The sequence below is a fragment of the Larimichthys crocea genome, chromosome XIII (genome assembly GCF_000972845.2).
Source record: "Larimichthys crocea isolate SSNF chromosome XIII, L_crocea_2.0, whole genome shotgun sequence".
In the NCBI taxonomy this organism is placed as follows: domain Eukaryota; kingdom Metazoa; phylum Chordata; class Actinopteri; family Sciaenidae; genus Larimichthys; species Larimichthys crocea.
Genome location: NC_040023.1, coordinates 46,748,736 through 46,771,698, shown reverse-complemented (window position 1 = coordinate 46,771,698; position 22,963 = coordinate 46,748,736). Strand labels below are relative to the sequence as shown.

Here is a 22,963-nt window from a genome sequence, read left to right as displayed (position 1 = left end):
CGGTTGGACTGTGAGGGTTATTGGGTGCATTTGGGAGTAGGTAGACAAACTGTTACAAATTTTAGATCAATGCAAGTTATCGAATGTAATCAAAACAATATTTATTTTGTATATTTTCACAGAGACGAGTATTGTATGTTACATACATATTCTCCAATTTAAGTGACTAACTTGTGTGAACAAAAAATGCAGAACTAATATACAACACGTGTTCAATCAATATTCAATCAATATTGTTTAAGAAACATAATATACAGAGATATTCTGATAAAGAATAAGGTCACAATATCTTGATCGACAAGTACGTAAAAAGATACATTCCTTCATTTGCTCTTATTTCACAGAAAATATGCCAGACAAAAACAGGAACAGATTACAATCAACCTAAAATTAATCACAAATGGCAAAGATAAGGTGAAGCCTCCTCGCCCCATAGATGGATTGTTACTGTTTCCCAGAAACTTCTCGCTGTTGGCTGACAGATCTGCTGTTAGAGTGCAGAGACAATACGTTGTTTGATAGGTGATATTGCTCTTAATAGAGAAAGTGATGCCGCTGTCACACTGTTGCCTCAGCTGCCATAAAAAGAGCTAAATTTGAAAGAAATACCTGGAAGGACTAGGAGGCTTTATTACTTGTTAAGAGGAATCTTATTATGCCAAGGTGTGTGTTAATTTATTTCACTTTTAGCTGCTCCTTTTACATTCGTAGTCCCCACATTCATAATGGCAACTTAACACAGAAGTGCTTCTACAAACAAAAACAAAACAAAAACAAAACGGAAAGATTATTATTTACACTAATGAGTCCATGCATTTATAAGAATGGAAATATTTTGAACAAATTAGGACACAGAGATGGTTTGTGCAGACGTGTGTGGGAGAGGGGGGGCGAAATGGCTGACTAAAACATCAGGCGCTGACAGATTGTGGTCGTACAGTCACTTATTTCCCTTCACAATGTGATTTGGCCAAATTGTATGCCCCCGTGCGACCTGAATATGCGCCAGCTGGGTTACAGTTTGCTCCTAACTTGACAGTAACATTGAAACTTGGTTGATTTAACAATTCGCCCCCCCCCCCCCCCCCCCAAAAGAATGAACAGGACACTGTTGACCACAGAACATTCAGAAGACACAAGTGTACATCGCTTGACAGAGGCATAATATATCAAAAACAAACACTCCCCCACCAATACTCGGGTGTGTGTATTCAAAACGAGTCTGGTACAATCGTGGAAACACATTCAAGACACACATTCATTGAGATTTTTTGTTGGTCTTGGTCAGAGACTGGTCGACATGTAGAGAGAAACATTCAGAGATACACATTCTTGATAAACATACAGTACATACAATCAGAACTAGAAAAAAAACAAAACATTCTTCTCATGCAATTCAGTGGAAGAATCTGAAACATGACTGATCTGTACTTTCCCCGTCCCCACCTCTCTCTCTCTCTTTATTTCTCTCTTATTGACGGACATTCAACATTATTTGAGGCCTCTATTGTACAAGGTAGATTAACTTGAGGTGTGTGAGTGTTAACTCGACATTTACACGATGACATGGCATGCAAGTGACTTTTTAAGTGTCTCACCCTTGCTAAGGAAATAGCACAGTGAACTGATATGCCTGAACATTCATTGTGTGAGAGCAGATGTGCCCGAGCATACTGTTAAAGGACTGCTGAGTTGAATTTTCAACTAATCACTAGTTAAGTGGCTATACAGATGTAACAAAGCATTTGAATACTGTACAGTCTTAATAAAGCTAGCGTTGATCTTTGGTCTCCCAAAATCCAATTTTGGACTTTTGACACTTAAAGTTGAGATATTGGTTTGAAAAGGAGCCCTCTGTAAATTGAGCAGAAGACATCATAATTAGGTTTTGTAGCTGCTCTAACTTTTGAAACTAAGAACTGAAATTCTAATATTACTGGACATGTAGGATAGCAAGTCTTTAAAAAGGGGAACGACATTGTTTTGGTAAGATTTGACTTATTTATATTTAATAGTGTCTTTCCCCTCTATATGCAGCCCGAAGGTGATGAATTAAGAGACTAGCGTTGCCTAGCTTGATTCTCCTCTCAATAGTCCTCTCTCAAAAGTCAATAATACAATTTTCAAATTACACCTAAAAACTTTAAGGTATAAAACTCTTAGCCCCTGTGACTTGAAAGCTGGCTCGAAAAGCACTTGCTTCTTCACAAATATGGTGGTGACTAAAATGAAGCTAACTGTTGCAATCTATTGTGAATTTGTGAAGAAACTGTTTCAATGCTGGGTTAAAAGAAAACATAGTTGAACATTTTGGTTTAACATAAACTAAACTCTAAATCACTTTTTCACTAAGTATGATGAAGCTGGCCTAGCTCTGTCCAAAGGAAACAAAAGCTCACAAACACCTTAGGCTATATCTAATCTAAGTTTCTTAACCTGGCCAAGAAATAGTTGGCTTGTGTTACCTTCGGACAGAACAAGGCCAGTTGTTTCCCTGTTTTTAGTCTTCATGTGAAACTATAATACTAAGGTATTAGCTTCACATTTGGCATACAGACATATGAGTGGTATCGATCCTCTCATGTAAGCCTCTGCAAAAAAAAGTGTATTTCCAAAAATGTCAAACTATTTAACGAATTATAAAATATTAGAAAAAACATTAGCCTTACAACAAGGCATGTTTCTTTATTTCGGGGGAAATGCATCTTCCAATAAATATTCAACCGCATAAGCCAATTTAGTTAAGGCTAGCCTTTTTTATTTTGAAGAAAAAAAAATCTCAAAAATTGGTCTTTTAAGTCAAGCAGTTAGTTGACTACCACATACAGCAGATACAGCGAAGGTGCACACACATTCACTCGCATACAGGCTAGGTACAAGGAAAGATCTGTAGTCCTAACCAGTGTACCTCTGAACCCTGTTGTCTTGGTCATCATATGAAAAATGTTCTGAAGGCAAGCATGGAAATATGCAAAAAAAAATGGCCATGAATGAGACGAGAAGAGGAAGCATGGGCAGAGAGGAGAGAGAAAGAGAGGTAGTAGTGGTTTCCCAAACCTTATTTTTCTTCATATCTGTCTCCTCCTCTTCCTCCTCCCTTGCATTAGAAAATGTCTCATAGAGAGTCTAATCCACCGATTCCTACAACTCAGTTCCCCTCTCGTTTGTGGGTATTTATTGGTGTCGCGTCACTTCTTGGATAGATAAGATCATTTCCAGATGTGTGCTGTCATGTGCGCTGAACCTGGATTTGTCGAGCCTCCCATGTGTTGACTGCTGTATCCCATCATACCATTGGTGTTGTAGAGGTTGACGCCGGCCATGTGTTGAGTCACCTGAAAGCCACAAAACACAATTTTGTTATTAACAGCGCTTCACTACCTTCGAAAAATTCACATGATCCGCAACAAATCCTCACACACCTGGGTAATGTTCCACTGTAGCTGCTGGGCATGTTGCGCTCCATACGCCGGCTGATGAGGTAAACCTCCAACCTGCTGCTGTCCCATCATCCCACCATGCTGCTGTCCCATCATCCCACTTTGCTGCTGTCCCATCATCCCACTTTGCTGCTGTCCCATCATTCCACTTTGCTGCTGTCCCATCATGCCCTGGGTCATCCCTGACATGTAGGGTGATGCCATAACGCCACTGGGCTGTGCCATCACACCCTGGGCACCCATTAAGCCATTCTGCTGTCCCATCATGCCATTCTGTTGAACTCCAATCATGCCGCTCGGTTGCTGTCCCATCATGGCCATCTGTGATGTCATCATGGCGCCTCCCATTCCCCCCGCCTGGGCTAAAGAATGGTATGAACCGTACGGGTGTGTTGGGTATCCCATTTGGTTCATGTACAATCCTGCCGAAAGTAATCACACATAGAAAGTGGAACCAGTAAGCAATTAATAATACAAATTCTCCAGTTTTATAACACACCAATTACGGTAATTTAAGACTTGAAGACACATGGAGGAAACAACATCTGAGAGAAGGTTTTCCAGTTCTCACCGTGAGTAGCCATACTACTGGCGTGCACAGAGGGGGCGGAGGCATACAGGGAGAGAATAGAGTCCTTGGATAGTTTCTTGACAGTACCCTCCTCTGCTTTGGGCGCCGGATCCAGGAACAGACTGAGGTTTTCAGGCACCGAGGCAGTCACTCTGCTCTGTGGCATGGAGCTGGAAACAGGCTGGAGAGGGAGGTTGACAGGGTGGCATGGAGAGAGAGAAACAGAAGAGATAGAGAGCGGAAGGGTGTAAGCAGGGGAGAGAAACATGCCGAATGAAAGCACAGCTGGAATGGCAGATTTAAACAAGACAAATTGTCTGCATACACGCTAGCGGCTGTCTGAGGCTTGCCCTTAGGGACAGTGGTGATTGAGCTAAACTCCAGCTTGTTAATATGCTCTCTCTGAATGACAATGCCAACATGCTGATATTTTGCAGGCATGTTTACCATGTAAAAGACAGGTGATCATTAAAGTGGCAGAATTTCATGGCAATTCATCCAAGAGTCATATTTAAGCCTGGGCCAACCAAGAGACAGACAACACCAACAATGGGCTCTGTGGATAGAAGACAGAGTACAGTATGTACAGTGTTATCTCCTACCGTGTTTCTAGTAGAGGAAACAGAGGAGGAAGCTGGCAGGGAGCTGAACAGATCCAGTGCAGAGTGTGCCAGAGGTGGATTAGACACCGCTGGACTCTCACTGCTGTCTGGAACACATCCTCCACCATTAGACACTGCAGGACATGGAGCAGGAGCATCTAATAAAGGGTACATGGAGGCATGTTACGATACTCAACCTTTAACTTGACCTACAATTGATATTAATTGGCAGAATACATAGCGTGGTTGTCCATTCTTTATTCTTCTTTATTATGCGTTATACTGTAAATGAATGTATGTGTGAGGTACTATACCTAATCCAAGCAGATCTGTAACAGACTGTGAATCTGTCTTTGGGCTGACGTCTTTTTTCTGTCACAACAGAGAAAGTCGATACAATTAATGCAATATGTCTGCACTGACAAATGAGCCCGGATCCAGAATAATTCAATTCAATCAATCGACTCCCTGGTGGTGAAATGACCTTCCCACTCTCGGAAGAAGAAAAAAAACAGCAGATGTGCTCCCAGTTTCCCCCCACTGAGTGACACCCTCTCTCCTCTTTCTTTAGCTCATAAGACCATCCCCTAAATGGTTAAAATTTAACAGTTTAAGGACAAGATCAGGAATTATTTATAATCAGCTTTTAATGCTGCGATGTAGCCACTGTGTACTCACCAATTTCATCTTCTCAAACACAACTGGTTCCTTGGGTATATTGTCACAGCTCTTTTCTTTCTGTGCAGAGAGAACAACTGGTTTTGTTGAGCGAGCAGAGACTTCAGGTGGAGTGACCTTACTCTTTTTCTATCTGCTGTCATTTTATCTGAAGCAAAAGTACAAAGCTTGTTTTTCTTTTCTTTTCTGTGTGTGTGTGTGGGGACTCACCCTGAGCATTTGGATGTCAATCACCTTATCCATGTACTTCTTCTTATCATACTTGTCCCTGATAAAAACCTCTGCAGACTGGTCTGTCTCGGGCCGCTGGAAACACTCAGGTAAGAAAGCCTCGTAGAGACGTTTGGCTTTGGCATTTCCCATCTCCTGAACACACTGTTGACAACAAAAACACAACAAACCACTTCACGTTGTTAAGCAGTCTAATAATGGAAAGATACGACATCCAAGGTGCTATTTACCCAGCATGTGGTGGCATTCTGATTATAAAACAGTGTGTAGAAAAAAATAAAGATGCTGACTACAGGAAAATGATCATGCAGGGAAGTATAACACTGACTTTCTTGCCTATCAGATCCAGACAAGCTGAACTGCATACTGATGAGAAAGTGTCTACTTCTTAGTATTAATATTATGCTCTGTCACTCCTCTCCTAATCAGTTATTTCAGATCGTTTCTTTTATTTGTTATTTTTCCTGCAATAGAAATATTGATCCAAAAAAAACCTAGTCATTTCTGTGTAATTTGTACCAATTAAATTCTTACTGGCTGCTGGTACTTGTATCTACAGAGGAAGGCAACAACACTATGGGGAGCAAGGGAGTAACAACTAGGCATTTTAGAGGAAAGAAGAAATAAATTATACTGATTAAGACATTAAAGCTGTTCAGAATTCTTCACTATGGCAACTACATCTCTATAGCAGCTCTTCTGTTTGGGTGCCTTACCTAATAACTGTCATTAGGAAAGGGCGAAAGCATTTGTTTTTTATTGTACTTCATCCTTTACTTCAAGAAACAACACCTAACTCTGTAGTAAATCTGTAGTGCTAACTTTTAACCTATAAAGTCCCATAATGTATAAGTATGTTGCTGTGCTCTGTGAATAAATACATGGAATGAAGTCACTCATTACTTCATGATTTGTACTGCCTACTCTATAAGCTTAAACTACTACCCTAAAACTACATCACACAGCATACAGCAGATGTCATTTTGGGAACATACCCTGTATATCTCATCTGTTTGGGTTTTTTTTGCCAGCCCCTCCATTTGAGTTTCAACACTTCCCAAAGACCCTTTCATTACTGTTTGGAATAACAGTGAAATCCATTATACCATACACAAATACTTATAGAGGGTGTAATTTATTTCTCCTTTTCCCTAAAATGCCCACTTGATGTTACCACAAATTCATACCATTTGCAAAAAAAACAAAAACAAGAAAAGGCTGTAGTAAGCAGCGTGGCAGAGTGGTTTTGTTAGATTTTATACTTTGCCCAGTGAAGTTAAAGGATTAGTTTAATATTTATTTCATACGCTCATGTGCTTTCTTGCTGCGTTTCAGATGAAATGAAAAAAATAACACCGTGTGTCACACATTAACACGCAGCAAATGTCCCCATCTGTGTGTTTGTATCTGTCGTGTGACCTCTCACCTGGACCTGCTCCTGCGTCCACTGGTCCAGATTTACAGACTTGACCTTGGAGATGTGGACCCCCAGGTTTCGATGGATACCGGCACAGCGGATACAGATGAAGATGCCCAAGTTCCATGATGCCCATCTTGGACCTGGCAGAAAGAGGAATGTATCATAGATTAATTGGGCAACAGAACAAAAACTAAGAGATAAAGAGTGAATCTAGAAGTATAATAAAGAGGTAGAGTAGCCAGGTGAGAGACTGAAGAAGAGATGATGAGAAAAAAACTCTTATTAATATTAGTCCAATTATAGAGAGACGAGCCTGAAATTCAATCATGAATTTAAAGTCAGCTGGGAACACGTCTAATCCTGCGGTGTCCTGACACATAATGGGATCCAATAGGAGAGTTAGCCTATATATCTGAGACTGAGAGGAGAGAGGGTGAGTACAAAGTCACACAAACACACACATACACACACAAGCAATCACACACACTCAGAGCCTGGATACCTGCAGGGATGATTACTCATTTAGTCATGAGCCTGTGTGTGTGGGTGCGTGGTTATCTGAGCGGGCCATTTTGTCTGTCTTACCGCCATATGTATCTCAACGGCTGCACTGCAGTGTTGCATGCCCAATATTCACTCCCTTGCTTTAGCTTTACATAGTGTTGTGTGTTCTATCTGTACATCTGTCAAGATCCTTGCCTGGACTAGACAACTCTGAGAGCTTGGACATAAAAACACCACCGTCAGGCAATTTCTAGGCTGAAATTATGCAACCGTCCAGAGAATACAGTCAGCTTCAAAGAGAATACTGGCGCCTCTCTTTCCATCGCTCCCTACATTACTCTCTCGCCTTGCTCCTCCTCTTCCATTTCTTCCAGCTCCCCTCCTCCCTCCCCTCACTCCAGTCGGATGAAGCACTCTGCCCCACCACTTAACTCTGTCATGAGTCCTTGCTTACAACCTTGCCACAAGTTGATGCACTGTGGCCTTTACACCACTAGGTGGAAGAGCAGCTTTCGATTTTGGATTTCTCATTTAGAGTCTCCTGTCAGACGAAGGTAGCGTGCAAGTGTTAAAGAAAGGCCATTCAATGCAAATGAAAAAGGAAGTTGAGTTTCAAAATAGAATGCATGCAAAACCTTCCTCTTGGCAGCTACGGAAACACTGGGTGCAGAGTCAAATAATAGACTCTCGTCTAGGTTGCATCCTGTAGTGTAAACGCTGAAAGAGTTATACTGTTTCTATCATTAGAAGACAATCATAAGACTTGCTCTGTATTTTTATGTATTACTTCTTTAAATCAGGAAAGGGGAAGACACTAGTGGGCAAACATGCAAACAAAACTACATAGAGGAAACCGGTAAACATAAACAGATGTCACCAGACAGACAGAGTTTGTCCATCATCCTGACTGTCTGGCTGCAGCATTAGCTGCTAATAATAGTAGAATTACTCTGCAAAGCCTGCTTAACCGCTGTAAACATTGGCACCGACAGAGAGAAAGAGCGAGATTGTCAATTGTGTAGAACTCCCGGAACACTGGAATTACTTTATCCTCATCATCCTCCTCGTTCTAATGCTCCTCTGTGTCCTGGCCGCCATTTATTATCTCTCTCATTCACCACCGCCGCCTCCCTCCTTTTTCTCCCCTGCCCTTTCATATCTCTCGCTCACAGTTCTAATTCTCCCTTCCCCTTGCACTCTCCACCCTTACTTTCTGGCGTTTCACCCAGTTGCTGGCACTGTTGCCTCTTTCTTTCTTTGCATATTTGTTATTTTCTTAGCCCGGCTAATAGCGTTACTCTGGGGATGGTGGTATTGGTCTGTTGATCCACTGCTTTGGTACAGATTGACACATTGTAACAGCTATTGTATAGATTGTCGTGAAATAGTTCTTATGTTGATGCATCCTAATGACTTTGGTGGTGACTATTTCCTCTAGCGCCACCATGAGACTGACCATTATAGTTTTTTCAAACTGTGTATGATCCTGTGACCATTGGTGGAAGCACAGGTTAAGGTCTAATCAGCGACAGAGTTGAAGGTTAGTTATTTAAAGTGAATCACACTTGCACACCACACCACAGTAGCCTCTTTGGTTCCAATCAATGCAGTGCTTGAGTATAGAGTGCGTCTGTCCAGCAACAGTGCACACCTCCAGGTACTTTGAACAGATATAGAGAGAGTAGGAGGAACAGACGTCTAAAAAAAGGAAGGAACGCTCGAACAAACAATCTCTACAAATCAGATTCTCTGTGTCACAGGGTTTGCATTGAAGTGTACGTTTGTTCATTGTGAAATAGGAACAGCGTGCAAGCTTCCTCTTATCCTTTTGAAGGATAATTTTACTTTTATTAGGTTTGACTAATAAATCTGTCCTCACTTTTAGGTCAAACTACCCAAAAGTAGAAGCTTTACATATGAGACTGATGAATCATCCTGGCAAAAAAAAAGAAAAAAAAAAAGGACTGTGGTTGTGGTTGTCAAACATGTAGCTTGAAGCACATCAGGGGAGGAGAAGGCAGAGCCGCAGCGAGAGCCAAAAACAGAGACAAACAAGACGGGGGTTTTTATAGTCATCAAATGGTGGACTTTAGCTGTTTGATGACCTGCTGGGATGCACGGGGGAGTATGATGAGCAGCTAACTGAGATCTATAATGAACCTCTCTGTCACTCACACACACACAAACACACACACACACATTTTAATTACAACATTTGTTAGGATCTGGCTACAATCGTTCTGCTAAACTCCTAATTTAACCCTTTCCATAAAGGTCCAGTGTGTAAGATTAAAGCCACTCTTTATTTACAGAATATGACAGAAATTGAATATAATATGCAAAAATAAGTTTTCATTAGTGTATAATTACCATGAAATAAGAATTGTTACGTTTTTGTTACCTACCTACAGTAGTCCAGAACAGACAAAGTAGCTAATAAGGCCTGTCGCATTTTCTGTGGCCACCTCCTACATGCTTGGAAGGAGAGGATGAGGCGAGGTGGTTGCAATCAGCAACTGAACCTCTGAATGCAACTGGATCCTACATACTGATCCTTTTAATAACATGTTAAATTAAAAGTGCTACACCAGTATATTTTACACATAACCACAGTTACTATATAGACTGTTCATTCATCACTCCTTGATCTTGATCATTTTCACTTTCTAGGTAGCCACTGACTTCTATTCATTTCTGTATAGCCAGTCAGAAAACTCTTGAAGCCTGCTGAGTTGAAACACTCTGAATGATTTAGAGCTATGTAAATAAAGTTAACTTGTGTAATCCACCACAGTAAATGTCAAACCTGCATAAATTCTGGTAATAAAATGCGTGCAAAGAGCTGAAAATTGGAACAGTGAACTTCAATACCACATAATGACAAGGCAACTTTGTCAAAAAAACTAATACAGACTTGTGTTCACGATGATGAACTACACACATCAAGCAAGTTTCAAGAGCCTAATCCAAGAGCCTTCAAGAGCTAATACATTTTACATACCATATGGAAATAAATGGAAATCAATGGCTGCCTGGAAGGAAAGTCTTAACTGGGAAGAATTTCGGTCATTTATCAAACTCATGAGGATATAAACCGACTGAAATATGGAAATAAAACAATGCACATCACTGTGGTGCATTAAGACTCACACACACAAACAAACGGTATTTGCCAAGCCTTCTGTTAGTTATTTAGGATGTTTGTTAGACGGTAATCGGGGTGGAGAGAGAATAGCATTAAAGCCTCTGGGGAAAGTGAACAACAGATCTAGATCTGTGGCTAGAAGAACTAATTTAATTGTTAAAGGAAGTCAAAATCTCTTGGCCAGGTTTCTTGCTTTGAGTTGCTTTTACTACTCAGTTTGCACATGCCTTTGAAAATCTGGGAAAGCAAGCGATTCCAAAAGGTCTGTCTGGTAGTAATATTTATCACAGAAGAGGAGCACAATGGAAATAAATCTTGGACTTTACTGTGTCGTCCTTGACATTTTTGTAGTTTAGGATGTTCTCCTCCTCCTAATGTCAAATAAAGAAAGCTCTCCCTTCCCAACGGTGCTTTACTGACACACACCTATGGTGACACACATACAGCAAGTGCACACACACACATGAGCAGGTGCATATGGCTCATTAGCCTATATCCCACATGGATAAGTGGTGCTCTCTGCATGTACCCAGTTAATCCCACAGAGGCTCAGTCATCAGTGGATCCTACGCCCTCCTACACCTCCACACAAACACACACTCATGCATACGCACACTTGTCCCATCCTCCAGCCCTACAGTATCTAAACCGATCCAGAAACCCTAAGGCCACCCAGTGACCCAGTCCCAAACTGAGCTAAACAGATGGACCCCTATTGATAATTTACTCATACACACCCACCATCTGTGTTACAATGCGAGTGTCACGACTGTGATCCTGCAGGTGAGTCACTGAGCTTGAATGGGTTACATATCGAAAGATGAGCAAGATACTCCGTCACTGTAAAACACATCTTTAGACTTGCTTTCATGCTTCATTCGATCCTATTATTGATAATACTGTTTGCTCTCTCTAGTGAATACGGTTATAATTACTGTGACGTTAGAGTGCGTTCTTGTATTGAGTATGCAATTGTATGCAATTAGCGCTAGAGACCTCTGTAGTGTTTTAAAGAGAGCAATACATGTTTCATTTGAGTTATAATCAGCGTAATCCATACAACAAAAACACTACCTACAGTGCTGTACCATCCTCAGGCCCTATTTTTCTTTGAAGAGCTACTGCTGGTGACACAAAAAGGGTAGACAACATAACAATATAATAGCTCTGCCATACTTGCTACCTTTGTGGGTGTTAACTGTTTGGAGCCCGAGTGGTCACACTTTATTGTAAGCTGTGTCACAGGCAGGTTAATCTGGCTCTGGCAGTGTATTAGAGAAGATACACACAGTAATATACTGTAGACTGTGACTCTGAACTCTGTACCAGCCAATCACCTCCTTGTTTCAATGGAAATCCCTGCTGGCTTCTGATTGGAAGAGATTAAGGGGTCGTTAAGGGGAGGGAGGGAGCTAGGTGGTGGTGCTGGTGAAGGGATAAGGCATGGTATCACCAGGTGACATCTCCACGGCAACCGGGGCCCAGTGTGTACGTAAACACAAATACAATGGAGACAATAAAGGAGGATGGCTTTTATGCAAACACACACACACACACACACACGTACACACAGCCCCTTGAGACTGAAGCCAGAGGTAGAAGTGTTGACTACATTATGCACCTGCCTCACCCTCTCCCCCATCTCTTCATTATTTCCTGGCAGTATTGAGGATTTACAGTAGAAGTGTCACACTGTGAGGAAGTGATAAAAAAACAAATAATACAGCACGCCATGTGGTACAGAGGAAAAGGGAGGCAGGAAGTGGGGAAGCACAGCACTGTCAAAAAGCAGAGATACTGTTTCGCTATGGTATCTGTACAGTAAGCATAGATGGGGGTGTCCTGATAGCACCGTTAATGCGTGTTTTACCGTACCGCTGTGAGCACACACACTTGGCTCCATACATCTCGCCACTTCCTCTTAAATCACCCACGGGGGGGGAGGAAGGTGATAAATGCGCTGTAATCGGAGTCAAAGCAAACAAGATTAGACCAAACCTTTTCACGCCACCATATGGCGGAAAAAAAAGCCCTGACATTGCCAGAAGGAATGGGAGGGGACAAATGTGTTTAAAGGTGTGCACGTGTGTGGTTTTGTGACAGCGTGTGCTTGCCACCTGAAACACAGAAGAGTAACACTTCCAGACTCGAGCGAATGTGCTAATCAGGTAGGAGGTGAAGTACCTCCTTTCAAGCATCAACCTAGATCACAGTGTCAGCTCATTCATTAGCACAGTGACATGAAACAAGGTGGGAAATGAGAGTGATGTATGTATATATTATTATGTATTATTACATGGTTAAAAATGTCACTTTAATAAGGATTAAAACTAGTGCTTCAGCATCCTTGGTGTATGTGTGTGTTGCTATTTTGTCTCCAGCACCTAATCTTGTCTGCAGTCTAATTAGATCAGTCGCTTGCACAGTAAAGTCACGCCAATCAAAAAAAATGCAATGCCCAGGCATGCTTGATGACTGCATATTTGAGAACGTGAGAAAAAGATTTTAATGAACGCTCTCTCTCCACATGTCCCCGATTCGGTCCAAGAAAAGCCCACCGCTTCACACAAATGTAAAAAAACAACAACAAAGATTTAAATGATATTTTCCGACAACAGTCACGTCTTTAGATAAGTCTGATCACCGTGTGCCTTTTTGAAAAGTTGACTCATGAACAGTCACAAGTGTGTTCGCCTGAAGTCTAACAACATCTGCAGTTCTATTCATATCTCGATAGAAAAACAAAAAAACATTTGCAGTGGAACAAAACCTTGTATTGAAACACTTAACATTCACAGTGTCAACCAAGATCCTTGACGTCACATGTTATCTCGACTAAGCTCTGTACAAATGTTGCCATTGTTCCGTGTATGTGAAAGGCGAGTTTTGATGAAACTTTATTTTACCTCAGATGGGGAAGTGTTTTGTGTTTTAACAGGAAAATTAAGCAAGAAAACTGAAAAAAGGGACACAACTGTCACTGTCTTGCATACTTAAACTAAGATTACCAACTGGGTTTGAAATGAACCTTTTGGCTACTTTCGTTAACTTAAACTTCATTTTTTGTAGAGGTTTATTATCAAAAATCTTTTTCAGCAGCCACCTGACCCGCGTAGTGTTTCCTCTGAAATATTTGTGATGCCAGCATCAGCATCGGATCAGTTTTACCTGTGTTTGGCAGCTATCTTAAATAGACACAAATATGCAGACTCAGTATTGTAAATGACCAGAGAGACAGAAATTGAGAAATATAAAAAAAGAGATATGGCTCAAATGAACAGGAAGCATTAACACAGTGGGGGCATTGAGATTAGGAAGGTTAGGTGTCTTATTAGAGGTCAAACCTGTCTGTCTTTTTCCCGTCTGTGCACTATCTTCTGAATATTCCTGTCTACACACGCTTCCACCAAACATTAGAAATATTTCCCCCAGTGGAACATAAATCCAGAGAACCATAACTCAACTATTTCAACTATTTCATCCGTCCTGTCATGAAGCAAAAGTGTGTCTGCAGGCGCAGATGCAGAGTAAAGGGGAATTTTTAAGCCTTGACATGACTCAGATATGAAAGTGCTTTGTACACTTTGTATTTCCCCGATGCTGTTTGCTTACCTGTCTCTGTGCCTGCTAAGGAAGCAAACACAGATCTGATCTTCAGTGCAATCCCACATCTCACTCCCTGTTATATATGCGAAGCTGCTAGCTCATATCACTCATCAGGTTTTCATAAGGAGCACCAAGTGTCCCCTGTGTGACAGTGTGCGGTGATTTAGAGCATACACTTGACAATTTATGACTGAGCCAAGAGCAGCGACATACAGCTGCCCTGTTAAGTCATCTTTCTCGGACGAGCTATGAAGACACCAATCACATCCATTTCAACACCAGCAGTGCCACTGAGTTACATCACACCTACGGACACTATGTACGAGACATGTACTATGTATATGTGCTTAGCTAATGGTAATTCTGTTGAAACAACATAATTACAATCAACACCTGAAGTGCCAGTGCTGGTTGTCAAGTGTTTTTGTGTCCAATCCATGGACGTGTGTATGTTTTGAGCATTTTAGAGCCAGATGTTATCAACTTACTGACAGTTTGTCTGAGAACACATGAAATACTGTGGAATTGTCGATTCAGAGTTCAACACGGTGTATTTGTGAGCAAAACAGCACTGTTTACCCAACAGTATGGCAAAACAGGTTGAGCAAATAGCTGAAGACACAGTTCAAGGCCTTACTCGGGCATCGAACACACTGAAGAGTTACATGGTTACATCCTTTACTACATTTTAGAGCGATTGCAGAAGAACACTTAAACCACATAGGGGGTAAAATAGATATGTAAGATGTTATTGCTATAGTAATAAGTATAGTATAAGTAATTGCTGAGGAAGACAGATTGAGACTATGTCCTTATGATGTCATTATAAAGTGCTCTTACATCTTCATCCTGCAGGAACAGTCTGTTCAGGGTGACTCAAAGTCAGTACAAGAGTGTCTGCTACCAAAGTGGTATCCATACTGAGGCTGTCTTAAAAAAGGGTCCAAATAGTTGGATCAATTCTTACTAAATGATCAAATTTAATCATCACATCCTGTGACATAGTTCTCATCTCATGTGTGTCAGTTGTGGCCATTGTGAATACCCCAGTTACTTAGGGGAGCATGGCATGATGTAGCTGCATGCCATGCTCCAGCCTTGTAAGGATGTGGCCCCGTGTCTTGCACCATAGTACAACGTAATTGGTCGGGGTGGAGATGGGGATGATGATGAATGCAATGCCGCATTTTCTAAAGCGTAGTAAATGAGCAAGAGTGGGGTCGATTCATGCATGAACATTAACAGACATGCAGAGGGGATACACCTACCTTTTGATTCACAGTCAGCGCAGAATTTATTCTCTTCCAGCGCCAATAAAGAGTTGAGGACAGCCTGGTATCTGTCAACGTCTTTCACAGATTTGCCCGTCATCATTGCACCGGTCCTCCTCCTCCACAGCCCTCACGGTCCGTGCCGGCTACAGTCAAAACAGTCCTCTTTAAATATTTGAAGCAAATTACAAAGAGCAGAGCCCACAGCGCTCCGGTCCTCTTCCTCCTCGACGTTGTAAAGCGCACAGCGAGTTTGTTGGTTTCACCACGAATGGGATGATTTCCCCTCTCAGCCAACCAGCATGCGGCTTATTGGAGATGCAAATAATCCCAATCAAGAGCGCAACGTGGATCAAAACTGCATGTGATTGATATGATTACAGATGTCATATGGTGTCGACTTTAAAGCGCATCTGTAACCTATCACTGACTGCTACTAAGTCCTCCAGATCTCAGACAGTCCTCCCTCCCTCCCTCTCTCTCTCTCTCTCTCTCTCTCTCTCTCTCTCTCTCTCTCCTTTACACACACACATGCACACGCGCACACACTATGATACATTGTTATAAAAATACAGCCACAAGTCACGACAGTCACACAGTAAACAAACACCATTAAAAACTATATTTTTCTGCTTTATTTATAAATAAAAAGATCAGTTCCTTTGGTTTATTCCACAATGTCAGTGTGGTCCATATATATTACGCATGCTGCCATCCTGTGGTCAATCAGAAGACGTTTTAATAAAGGGAGTGTGGTTCATATGTTCCCCTCCTGGACGCCAGGGGGCGATGAAACAACCTGTGAAGAGGAAAAGTCAGCTGACTGTCAGACACAAGCAAGCTGGAGAAGAGTTACCGAAGCAAAACCGGAAATTACTTCACTCTCCCTTCAAAATAAAGTATATAACTTGTTGAATTATATACACAAGACCGTGACAGCAGCATTATTTTTTATGTATTCTTCTCAAATGAATTGTTTCCTTTCAGCTCTGCTCTTTGAAATACCCTAGCTTTTTCATAATAATTTCCAGTCGAAAACTACGACCGGAAGTTGATGCTTTTATTTTTTTAACCCAGCTGGCTTCACGTCAGTGTGTGTGTGTGTGACTAAAACTGGTGATTACGCGGAAATAACCAGCTTTGCCAGAATCAAATAAATAAAGGATTACTATCGAGTGGCCACCTGTGCACGCCTGTAACACTGTCCACAATGTCCAGGCAGTCCAACCGAACCACAGACAGCAAGAAGATGGTAGGAGACTCCCGCAGGATTAACACCAGCGCAGCTAGCCGCATGCTAACCGCAGACAAACAGCTAACTAAACAGCGACATTAACCCTCGTTTCTAAAGCCAGGCTGTTTGTCAGTCACATATGTTTGTTGGACAGCTGTGGGTGGACACACGACGAGCATTTGAACCGGTTGAATAAGTATTTCATTCATTTGTTTTGCATGGCAGGAAGTGTAGCTCGTTGTAGCACGCAGGCTAAATAGTTAGCATCCGAAACACGGTGCTCCACCTTTTCACTTTTAACATAACTTTCTTATATTTTATATATATATTTCCTTTATACAGTCTGACCTGGGAGAACAAAACATTTTTTATATGTTATATAACTCCACATAACTAAGCTAAACTGCTGAAAACAACTTTAAAACACTTAAATGAAGAATAACATCCAGTATTCACCATGCAAGGTGCACAGTAATCATGTTTGGATTATTTTATATTATATTAAATATACTTTATTCATCCCAACACTTCTGTAGCATACACTACAGAATTAGAAAAAAGTAGAAAAGGCAAAAAACAAAAACAAAAAACACAATAAACAGACAGAAATATCTATAACCTACAATAAACACGAAAAACAATCAACCTTCAGTACTGAGGATAAAAGTGGCATGATATATAAAAAGAGTATTGTAATGTAAAGTGACCATAGTGTGAGAAATATTGCAAAGTGGCCATAATACAAATAATAATATTATTAACTATGAGTCAGTGTTTATTAGCGTATTTAAATGGTTTGCATCGCAGTTTTATGGCTGCAGTGTCACGTCTACATGACTAGAATGCATAATATATCTAAAAAATAATTATACATAAATGAATTAGAAAGTGTGTATATACATGTTTCTGTTATTTTAAAACCTTTATTTTGTGTTCCAGCTGTAAGACTACATTTCAGCACTAGGAGCTGTCCATAGCAGAACATGGCATGTTAGGGTCATAGTTTGTATCTGGACTATGATGAAATTCAGGGTGCTTTAAAAAATAAATCAGACAGGCAGAGTACCCGGATACACTGCTTTAAAAATTGTGAACCTTGCTCTCATTGTAACCTTAAACCTGGCCACTATTTATGTGTTTTATATATAGTGTATTTTATTTATTAGACCCTTAGGCGACATAGATTTTCTACTACCCCACAACAATAAGGCCTGTTGTTTACACTCCTTTCATTTTCATCACCACTTAATAGTTTAGCCATGATTTTTATTTGAGTGTTTTCCAGTGTGGTTTGTTTCAGCAGCAGCAGAAATAAGTAATAAGTACACTGATGTTTTCTGTCTAGAACTCTGAGCTGTTCACTCTGACTTACGGGGCCCTGGTTACCCAGCTTTGTAAAGACTACGAGAATGACGAGGAAGTCAATAAACAACTGGACAAGATGTAAGTAATCCGTATCTACTGCTATGAGCTAGAGCAAGTGGAGTTTATAAGAAGCGTACAGTAGATGCCAAGCAAGTGTGCTAAGAATTGATTGTGTGAAAGAAACAAACAGAATTCAGTTTTTTGTACATATATATATATATTTTTTAAATGTATTACAAGGATCATTTATTGCTTTCATCCAACCTTTATCATTTCGTACAACACGATTTGCAAACATGTCGTTGTTGCAAAAATGTGTACAGCATGTAAAAGCATCTGGCCTCTTGGACTTCTTCCTTCAACTCGCACCTGCACACTCATCCGACACATACTGCTACTGCCCTTTAACCACAATATACTAGGACACAAACTAGAGTGAGGAAGTGACATAATCCGGTTTTATTTCTCTCACTTCTGTGTCAGAGGTTCCTCTCTGCTCTTGTAATTTCTTAGAACCCACGGGGCCTTTTTGAAGAAGTGAACACCGGTATATGATATGAAGAGGGAAAAAAAAAATCTCTGGAAAGCCGCTCTCCCATAAAATAAGATTAAGGAAAAACGATGGGTTTATAACTCAAAACATCATGTCCTGCTGACAGGACTTTGGACGGGATGTTCTTTGCTTTTCTGGTTGTGCGGCAACCTTAAGCTCTCTTCAGGCTAAGTCACAACGAGGCTTGTCTTACCTGGCCTTAGAAGGCAGTGAGTCTGCACTGCCTACTCAGCTAGTCGCCAGCAAACTGGTCAGAGACAGACCATGTTAGGATCGAGATGCGTCAGTTGGCTTCAGATTCTGAAGCTGACTTGACTTTCTAATCAGAATTATCACCATTTGCCAAGTGTTTGACCCAAAAATGTGTTTAATTTGGACCTGACTTCTATCTCCTTACAATCATTTTTCCCCCCGGTGCTTTTCATCTATAATAAGGAGAAATAACGACTTTATCTCTCCCTTTCTTCTCTCTGTCTGTCTTACACAGGGGTTATAACATCGGAGTGCGTCTGATTGAGGACTTCCTGGCACGCTCCAGCATCGGCAGGTGTCAGGATTTCCGAGAAACAGCCGATGTCATTGCTAAGGTAATTGGAAGGTTCCAGGCCAATCAGAGCGTGACCGTGGACTTCTCCCAAAATGATGATGGGGAGAAGGAGAAGGAGAAGGAGGGATGAGAAAAAGACAAATTCTTGAACGTGATCTTTGGGAAACATTCTAACAATTGATGAGGGGAAAAAATAGATGTTGGGAGGCGTGGGGGAAACTGATGATTGAGACTAGAAGATTAGATAAGAAAACTCAATAGTCCCAGTCTGTATCCTTCCAAACCCGAGGTCCAGATCACATTCCTCCTTGCTTTGTGTGTTAGATACGTTAATATTCAGTAGGTGAGGATTCACTTACGCGTTGGGTGCAACGTGATCTTTTCCCTCAGAAACTTGTCGATCATGTTACTGGTTTACTTCAGGTTAACTGTGGCCCGTGGCATTTTCAGCATATCCTCGTCTTGTTTAGCAAAATTCAGACTGAAAGGAAAGATACAAGCAGACAACGACGGCTCCTTTCAGGCCGGACCGTGTGTTCAATGCTCCAGCTGTTTCCAGGGTGTCATTCCACAGATGTAACCTCACACTAGCTCAGGGAACTGGCTTTCGGTCATGAGGAGAAGGGTCATGGCTATAAATGGAGGACCACTAAGGGGCAAGCGGTTTGAAAGATGCAACGATAGCCTTTCCTAAGGATATCGCACGACCTCTAACTAACCTCTGAAACCACCATTGTCATTTAATAACACCAACGTTAGTTGTGGTGCTATTAACTAATATTTATTTTTCAGCCTGCGATGCAGAGTTCAAACATTTTACATTAAAAACAAAAATACAGTATAATAATATTGTCAGCTGTGTGACTGACAGCTGTTTCACTAGCTTGAGCGAACATTTGCCCATGCGTGAGAAAGTATACCGACCCTCCTGTGACACATCACAGAGACAAAGCGCTGCAGAAGAAAGGACTCCCGTCAGCATACCTGAAGTGCAAGTCTAAGACTTTCTGCAGGTGCGTCACAGGTTAAGTTGGAAAAATGCAAATTTAACAAATCATCTATTTACCTTTTAGACTTGTGAATCCTGTTCCACCTCCTCCCTGAGCACACAGACTGAGAGGAAGATGACCCTTTAGCTATACACATGTAACCCGAGTTTATGTTAATGATAAACTGGCAGTTAATTGTTATATGTTTTGTACCACTATACTGTTGGAGCCACTGTCACTGCTACAGGGTAACTTAAAATCCCACCTAACCTACAACTGCCACCAGTGTAAAAAACAAAACAAAGATAAACTAACATGCAATCAAACGTGACTCCTTTCTATTTAGTAATCCTGCACTGCTTTTTCACTTGCTGTTAGGTTGCATTTAAGATGTACCTGGGAGTCACTCCCAGTGTGACCAACTGGAGCCCCGCAGGAGATGAATTTTCCCTCATCCTCGAGAACAACCCGTTGGTTGACTTTGTGGAGCTGCCAGACAACCACAGCACGCTGATCTACTCCAACCTGCTGTGTGGGGTCCTCAGAGGAGCCCTGGAAATGGTACGGTCGACACTCTTTACACGATCTGAATGAAGAGTTATGTGTTACATGCCACTCATAAGATCATAAAGAGTTTTTTACTTTAGGTAAATTGTTTGGTTGTTCATAAGTTTGTGGTGTCTGATTTAGGTCCAGATGGCTGTGGATGTGAGATTCGCTCAGGACACTCTGAGAGGGGACAATGTGACAGAAATCCGCATGAAGTTCATTAAGCGGATCGAAGAAAATCTCCCAGCAGGAGACGAGTGATGGAAACTCCCAGCTCGTGTGGGGAGGGGCCGACTGAGTCACCACCACAAGGGACACCTTCAAAACAGACTGAAAGGACGAATGATCTCAAAACATCAAGATGAGCGCAGTATCTCGATAGCCCGAAGGATGGTCACTTTCCCCCGCAACTGTACTCGTCACTTCTCAGTTTCTAGTATCTTCACCTCATGTGTCAGGAGAAGAATGCCAGGAATTAGAAGAGACGGTTGAGATTCCCTGAGAAAAGAAACACTGTACACTATTGAAATAAAACGCGACATCATAACGTGTCCCTCCTACCTTAAATATCTTAAGGTGTAAAAAAACTAATCCTGGCACTGATCTGTGGTCCAGTTTGATGGAAATGTTATGTTGTTGTTGAGGAGAATAGAAAGCCTGTGACTATTTATGTGTTACCATCCTTCACGGAGAGTCACTTTTATTTCTGGAAAGCATGATGTCTTTTCTTTTGGCCATGTATAGACTTTTGTCTTTTGTTATTTGGCGCGAAGCTGGAAAAACTTGCATTGTAACATTTTATGTTCGTTTTCTTTCTTTCTTTCTTTTTTTTTTTTTAAGAAATCACACTCTATATTGCTGCCAATTATATGGCATGTTAATTTATGTCGATTGGGTATGTCAAATAAAAACGACATATTTAATACGATGCTGCTTTCTGATCCTTTTTTTTTTTTTTTTTTGAGAGTGGAGAGACTAGACACTTCCTAAAACGCCTGTTGGGGAAACCTGGAACAGTTTTAACTAGTCTCTCTCTCACACACACACACTGTCCTCTGTATCACCTTGTCAGTTCTGCTTCAGTGTATTGTGGGAGCGTTATTCCTTTGGAGTACCGCAGCCGCTCTGCAAAGACAAACAATAACAGACCTAATGCCTCTCTTATGTTTGTTCAGGGTACATGGAAGTAATCTGTGTTTGCGGTTGTGTGTCTGTGTGTGTGTGCGTGTGTGCTAAAACTTACCAGTGCTTGGCTCTGGATGTCACACCTGTGAATGGCTTTCCATCAGCGGGATGTAACGAACAGAACTTCTCATTTAGACCGGCTGCACACCTCATCAATAACTGAAAACACAGATGGTCATTCACACACACATGCACACACACACACACACAAATCCTCACTGGTCTTGCATTAGAAGCAAAAATCTGGTCTGGATACCACTAGAACATTAGCCACGTTTTTCTTATTCTTTGTCTTTTTTGCTTTATTGTGTATCAAAACAATAACATTAGTACCGAACTCATGAGCTGAAAGCACTTAGAGGATGAGATTTTAAGATATCCTTTTGGAGAAATCTGTCAGCTATTAGCTGCTGGAAACCTTCAGGCTCTACACATCCTATTTTATAGCTGCTATTACATGAAGCCATATCTGCTTTTACAGTTTTAATGTTCAGTCCACTTGAAGTACAATTCACCAAAGGGCCACCAGAGGTCGCTGTGTACATGACCTTCCTCAGCTGAATACAGCTTTCAGTATGAAACTTAAGTTATGTACGTTTAGAATTTTTTTGGCCAAAGATGGGTATTGTGGGAGAAATACATTCCCTTATTTGTGGGAGTATAAGCTTGAGCTGCCAGAAAACATAAATAAAAGGTTCATTTTCAGATTATGAATATGGGAAGGGCCGACAATTCTCAGTTGAGTTGAGCAGAGTGGCTGATGCCAATATATGGACTGTAGCTATGATTTGGCTGGAGATTAGACAAATGATGACAACATGCAGTCTTTGTACTTCATAATCCCGGGGAAGACGTATTAGGATGGGATTTCGTGGTATTATTTACCATCGTAAGCCTCTGCCCACTCCTGTCTGGGGTAGTGCTCATTGAAAAGGATAAAGAGTGGAAAGTGGAAGCACCCCGACGGCCGTCAGCATGCAATAAGCCCAGCGGGCCATTAGGCGAGCTCTCAACACATTACGTGCACATATCTATTCACCCTGTAGGCCTGTGATGTGGATGTTGGATGGAAA

The 22,963-nt window shown here is 41.3% G+C and overlaps 2 protein-coding genes across 2 annotated transcripts; one reads left to right on the top strand and one right to left on the bottom strand.

Moving 5' to 3' along the window:
- Nucleotides 1-79: 79 nt before the first annotated feature.
- Nucleotides 80-15,927, bottom strand: smap2 (small ArfGAP2). Its single transcript, XM_010757191.3, has 9 exons — nt 15,466-15,927; nt 6,949-7,082; nt 5,502-5,666; nt 5,292-5,351; nt 4,928-4,985; nt 4,614-4,771; nt 4,012-4,192; nt 3,423-3,862; nt 80-3,335 (listed from the first exon to the last, which is right to left on the bottom strand). Exons 1-9 carry the CDS (start codon nt 15,569-15,571, stop codon nt 3,210-3,212), a joined length of 1,428 nt encoding a protein of 475 aa, XP_010755493.2. The 5' UTR covers nt 15,572-15,927; the 3' UTR covers nt 80-3,209.
- A 609-nt stretch (nt 15,928-16,536) lies between these two features.
- Nucleotides 16,537-21,527, top strand: trappc3 (trafficking protein particle complex subunit 3). Its single transcript, XM_010757190.3, has 5 exons — nt 16,537-16,720; nt 18,048-18,145; nt 19,108-19,207; nt 20,535-20,717; nt 20,847-21,527. The coding sequence occupies exons 1-5, from the start codon at nt 16,679-16,681 to the stop codon at nt 20,964-20,966; spliced, it is 543 nt and encodes a 180-aa protein (XP_010755492.1). The 5' UTR covers nt 16,537-16,678; the 3' UTR covers nt 20,967-21,527.
- The last annotated feature ends 1,436 nt before the right edge of the window (nt 21,528-22,963 follow it).